Below are 6000 nucleotides of genomic sequence, written 5' to 3' on the forward strand. Positions count from 1 at the left end.
ATTTTTTAGACACTTTTGAGTTAGTAAAGAGTAGCTAGTAGTCCTGTGCTTAGAAATACTGGTAATTTCTTTTGTACAAAAATTGTTATTTGTGCTTTAAAAAAAAGTGTCTTTTACCTTGGTTAAAAGATCTAGACACAGTGGAGATATGTCTGACATAATATCTGCAAAACAAGAAAGATAATTTATGAAGGAATTGGGGTTGTAGGTCATTAAATGATTAAACAACAATTATTCTGCAGTCCTGCAGCAAGCAGGGAGAATTATGCTTTTCTCTAAATGGCTGGCTCATTACTTGATTTCACTTTATGGATAGGAGATTGTTACAGAAAATCTGTCTGGAACTCATAATACAGACGAATTTCCACCTCAGTTCACACACAAAAGGCAAAGCAGGCAGCTGGGAAACAGGCAGATCTGGGTTAAGTTCCTCATCGCATACTTCATTTTTGCTTACGTGATTCTTGCGCACACATTCCCAGAGTCCTTTCAGAGAAATCTATAATTATCTTTTCAGGATGAATGATTGGGTGTATAAATATTGGGTGCATTTCTGTTTGTTTAGCTGCTATTATGGTCATACAATCGCCCTTTTCGCTTAAAGGAGGGGAAGGCAGGCAGGGCAGTGATGTGAGAGCTCTCCCTTAGCCGGTGAGGACAAGGAAGTGCTGTCCACCCATCCACGCAGCCAATCACCCACTCGGCTTCTTTAAAAGCTGCTGCATCCTCTCAATTCTCCTTGGAGGCAAGATCTGCCTCCTCCATAGTGTATTTATCAGAACAGTTATCTCAGACTGCTCTACTGCTACAGTGGTGTTTGTTGGCACTGGAGGACATTTTTCTCTGCCTCCTCTATTTCAATGAGTCATTTCAAATTCTGTGCAAAGAAAGAAAGAAAGAAAGAATCAAAACCAACCAACCAAAATAAAACAGCAACAAACCAACATAAAGGGAAAATTGCCCTTTTTAATTCAGCAGCCGGTGCTCACATTACAGATGGCATACGGTGACATACTCTGCTTTGTAGTGACAGTGCTAAGACCAGACTACTAAAAGTAAAAATTAGGTCACACTCTGTCCTTGCAAATCATCAACCAGTTTTTTAAGACATTCCAGGCAGTTAAACCTGAGCAAACAAGGTGAAGGCTATGGCTTTACCCAAATACTACTGAGGTCTTAAATGGAAAATAGTGGAGCCTTTTGCAGAAGTAGCTGAGAGCAAGCTGAGCTGCAGGATGAGGATGTTTGAACAAGCAAAGTCCCACTGCAGCTCTCAGAGCTGATGGTGCTGTGAGGCTGGCAAAGTGGAAAATCAACCTTTTGAAGCTGGGTAACTCTGACACAGTGAGGAATGACACAGGTATTGAAACTCCCAGCTCACCGGAGCTGTCCAGTGCCTGTGTGACCCGACTGAAAGGATGATGAAGGAACTGAATCCAGTGGAAAACTGTTGACCCCTGTGAGTTTCTCGCTGTGAGCTGTCTCAGTGGGGGCCAGGCCAGATGGTGGAACGGTTTAAGCAGGAACTTGGTGGGGAAAGTCCTGACTTCTTTGCTAGAAGCAGGTTGATTTGGATCAGATAAAATGCAAAACCGCACTTTGAAAGCTTCCCAAGGTGACACTGCCCTTTGTAGATGCGAGGCTCTATAGGTAGGTGATCAATTAATGCTCACACCAGTCGAGTGATGTCTGCATACAGAAGAGAGAAGCAACTACATCAGCATGAAATTGCACGGCAGGAGACATTTTTATTCCTCAGCTGTGGAATAACCAACTTAATTTTCAGCCCTTGCATGGGTTGAAGGCACTACTTTGATACTGTCGGCTGCCGGGCAGCGCGGCTCTGCAGCCAGGCTCCTCAGAACCCTCTCGGGTCGGTGCGGCGCCATGGCCGCTGTGAGGATGCGGGCAGACGCCCTCCTGCACGCACACAAACAAACAGCCCCGGGCAGCCCGTAATCTGCGCGCTCCATGTGTGGGGCAGGCAGGGAGGGAAGGCAGCGCGTTATCTAAGGGAGCAGGACGCCCTCAGGGGCGCCATGCCAGCGCCTCAGCCCGGGCCGCAGCCGACAGCTCCCGCCTGTCCTCAGCGGGGCTTTGTGTGGCCAACAAAAGGAGCCGTTGAAAATCGAAGTGGGGAGCACACTCTGCTTCCAGAAGCACATATCAGGGGAAACGCAGGGCTGCCGTCAGTGGGCGCCATTTTCCTGCCCGGCCGCTCGTTCTCGACCCGCTCCCAACATCATCTTTATTTCCCCCACCCCGTCCAGCCGCCATTTCCCCACCCCGCTGTTCCTTCTGCCCCGCTTCCCCTCCGCATTGGTCTCCTCCGAGCCTGGCCAATGACAACCCACGGGGCACGTAAACGACTCGCTCGTAGCCAATGAGCGCCGCCCCTTCCCACGTGGTGAGCTGCGTGACGTCTTCCGCGCGAGCTCTGGGTCTTTGTTGGCGGGTAAAATTTCCCCCCTCCCCCCACGCTCCCCGCGGGGGGGGGCGCGTCCTCAGTCGCTCTGGTCACGTGTCACGGCCCGCCCTAAGTGGGGGTGTGCGGCGCGGATGTATACATCATATAGTCCCTTCTTGACTGTTCCGTCGTGGAGCCGTGGCGTTTTGTCGGCGGCTCCTATGTTTAACCCGTAGCAGAACGGCAGGAGAGAAGTCCACAAAGACAGGCCACGGGCCCCGAGCTGCTGGTGACAGGCAGGTCACGCCTGGCGGAAGGATACCTCAGCGCTGCAGCTTTTCTGGCAACGTGTCCCATATATAAGAGCGGAGCAGCTTCGGTGCCACCTCATTGTTTCCTGTCCTTCTGAGTCGTGGTTGTGTGCGTGGCTCTGTCAGTGTGCGCAGCACCTCCCGCGCGGCGCGGAATAGAGCAGCCCTCCCTCCCCTGGCCGCCATGGCTCTTTAAGGCGGCAGGGCCAGCGGCGGCATCGGCCAGTGCACCAGGGGCAGCAGCGGCGGCGGCCTCAGCACACCCCCGGCATCTGCAACCATGGCGTGAGTATCGTGTGTGAGGGACGGCTGCTCCCTCTCTTGTGTGTTAATAGGCGCCCTCTTACCCTCTTGGGGTGGGTTTAATGTGCGTGTGGTGGTAGTTGGTATCTCAGGGGGAGCGGGGGGGAATATCTAGGTCTACTAAATTAATACATTAACTACCGAGTTACGGTAAAATGGGTGCGAGGTGGGTAGATCTTTGTAGAGCTCAGTACCCCCGGGTGCAGCGAGTGTCAGAAATAACAGGAAATGCAATTTCGAAAGAATTTACGAGAAGCGTCTACGAGAAGCTTCCTATCGCTCGAGAAACCTTGCTTTCGAAAAAATCTGGCATTTTATTACGTAATACTTATTTTCTGGGATTTTCATGGGAATAAGGGACTTTCCCAAGGAGGGTTTCTTGGCTCTCGCGAGGGAAAGCGCTGCTGTATGTAAGGGGAAATGGGGCATTAGTGGTTGTATTAGAGTTTTGAGTCTTAAGGACCACGTGCTGGAATCGCAGACAGATGAACGGGGTTGTTACTCATCTAGCTCCAATAGTAATGTTAAGAATTGTAGTAATGTAGCATTAAGCCTGCCCCGCAAGACTGGGCATGGGGCGCACAGCCCTGTGCGGTGCTGGAGCCGTGATGGAAACGTGGCAGGACACAAAATGGCGGTGGCACCGCGAAATGGCGGCGGGTGGGCGGGGCCGGCCCCGAGGGAGGCGGGGGACGCGCAGCAGCCCAGAAATAAAGGAGGGAGATAATCTGTGAAGTTCCGCCGTGCTCCCTGAGATGCCCCTGGTAGAAAAGGCTACTATGTTGCTCGAACCAAATCCTGATGGCTGCAAGTTTTGTTCGCAGGTTTTTCACGGCATCGCACAGCAGCATTGCTGTAGTCGACGAAAAAACCTTCTACTTGTCTACATCCTTCGACGTCAAAGCATTAAAAGCTGACGAAAATGAGCTTCTTGAACAACGAGATGCTGTTGGGGGATTCAATATCCCCCTTCAGCCAGCCGTGTTCGGTGGCTGAGGAAAGTCTGGGACTCCTAGATGACTACCTGGAGGTGGCCGAGCCCCTCGGTTCGCATGGGTTCTCCAGCGACAAGGCTAAGGCAGTCTCCTCCAATTGGCTTGCTGTGGACAGTTTAGGCAACACCATAGATAGCAGTCAGGGTAAGGCTTTATTTACTTTCGTAAAGGGCAGCAATTACATAGTACAACAACATTCCAGTTGAAATTAAATTGCTAGGTTTTCTTAAATCTGAAGGCAATCCTGTGTGTGTTACCTGGGGTTGGAAAGAGTGTGTGCTGCACTGCTTAGCTGACACATGCTTGGTGGTTATGGTAAAATGCCTCTTGTGCTGCTCTTTAAATAACACAGCAGCTGTTTCTGATTCTTGGCAGAGGTAACAATAAGAAAGCATGGTTGTATGTTGTAAATGTCCCTGAATTCTTCTGGTATTTAAATGAGAGGGTTGGAATGTCACAAGAGCTGGTTATGTTGTACCCTGCAGTTTTTAGGAGCTTAATGAAAGTGTATTTTTTTTCTGATGGTTTCCTCTTTGTGCTATAATACATGAGAGAGGAAAGATGCTGACATAAACTGGTAATTGTTTTCATAACCTTGAGTTGCACTGTGTGATGGTTTACTGGAGTGGTAATATACTTTCTGTATTGTGCAGAGGATGCCTTCTCTGGCATGGAGTGGATGGTGGAGAAGATGGATCTGAAGGAATTTGATTTTGATGCCCTGTTAGGTATGGAACATCTGGAAGCCACCGTCTCACCAGACGAGCTGATGGCCACGTTGGAAGACACGTGTGATCTATTTAATGCTACCATCCAGGAATTTCACAACAAAGAACTTCCACTGATGAATAACATAATCACCCATGTCCCCGAATCCCCCGTTGGAGCAGATCCAATGGCCCCATTGGCTTCCCTTTGGTCTTTTCCCCTCTCCCCAGGGTCTCTCACTTCCACTTCAGACCACTCATTTAGTTTAGAGCTAGGAAGTGAAGTGGATGTTCTGGAAGGAGAAAGAAAGCGGGAGTACCCCACTGTGGTGGTGGTGATCACCAAGTCTGAGAAAGAGGATGAGAACCACTCAGATGATAGTGGGATATGCATGAGCCCAGACTCCTACCTGGGAACCCCCCAACACAGCCCCACCAATTCACTTGGATCCCCCAATGGCAACCAGTTCCCTGCAGATGCCCCTTGTGGCTCTGTGCGGTCCAAACCCTACGATCATCCTGCAGAGAAGGTAGTGTCAGCTAAGGTGAAAGGAGAAAAGAAAATCGATAAGAAACTAAAAAAGATGGAGCAGAATAAAACTGCTGCCACGCGTTACCGGCAGAAAAAGAGGGCGGAACAGGAGGCACTGTCTGGGGAGTGCAGAGAGTTGGAGCAGAAGAACCAGGCCCTGAAGGAGAAAGCAGATTCCCTTAGTAAGGAAATTCAGTACTTAAAAGATCTGATAGAAGAGGTCCGCAAGGCCAAGGGCAAAAGAGCAAGAGTCCCCGAGTAGGGTAGTCAGCCGTGTTGTGTGCATGTATATAAGCTTCTGCTAAAGCTGTGCATTGTTGTCTTAATAAATGATTTTGTAGTAAATGTGCAACGATGGTGTGTGATGAGTGGTGCCTGTAAAACCAGCATGACTTAAGCCACACCTAGGTGTAAGTACAAGGACAACAAGCTGTTGTGAGTCTGGTGAGTGCAGTGTGTCACTTGTGCTGCTTGTTCTGAGTGTGGATGCAGTGCAGGTGCACAGAGTGCTTGGAACTGGAGTGTGTGAAGTGTCTCTGTTGACCTGTCCCCTCCACCATTTACATGCATTCTAAAGTAAGGGCATCACACTGAGCTGCCTCAGGGTTTTCAGCAAATTTGTAAGCCCATTGAAATGAGATTGGAGAGTCGATTGAAGACACAAGATCAGTAATACCATGTGGTGGGGGTGCTTATTTTCAGATGTGGGTGTTTCTGTGAAGGGAGGAAAAGAGTCCAGGGACAA

General features: G+C 49.6%; 1 protein-coding gene across 1 annotated transcript; it reads left to right on the plus strand.

Moving 5' to 3' along the window:
* The first annotated feature begins 2783 nt into the window (after positions 1–2783).
* On the plus strand, positions 2784–5607 carry ATF4 (activating transcription factor 4). The gene is made up of 3 exons (XM_058022402.1): positions 2784–3003; positions 3846–4160; positions 4670–5607. Exons 2-3 carry the CDS (start codon positions 3944–3946, stop codon positions 5515–5517), a joined length of 1065 nt encoding a protein of 354 aa, XP_057878385.1. The 5' UTR covers positions 2784–3003; positions 3846–3943; the 3' UTR covers positions 5518–5607.
* The last annotated feature ends 393 nt before the right edge of the window (positions 5608–6000 follow it).

The sequence above is a fragment of the Melospiza georgiana genome, chromosome 4, assembly GCF_028018845.1.
Source record: "Melospiza georgiana isolate bMelGeo1 chromosome 4, bMelGeo1.pri, whole genome shotgun sequence".
Taxonomy (NCBI): domain Eukaryota; kingdom Metazoa; phylum Chordata; class Aves; order Passeriformes; family Passerellidae; genus Melospiza; species Melospiza georgiana.

Coding starts and splice junctions, on each gene's coding strand:
- ATF4 (XM_058022402.1), top strand. CDS start 3,944: ATGAGCTTCTTGAACAACGAGATGCTGTTGGGGGATTCAATATCCCCC. Junction 4,161..4,669: donor CACCATAGATAGCAGTCAGG/GTAAGGCTTTAT, acceptor TGTATTGTGCAG/AGGATGCCTTCTCTGGCATG.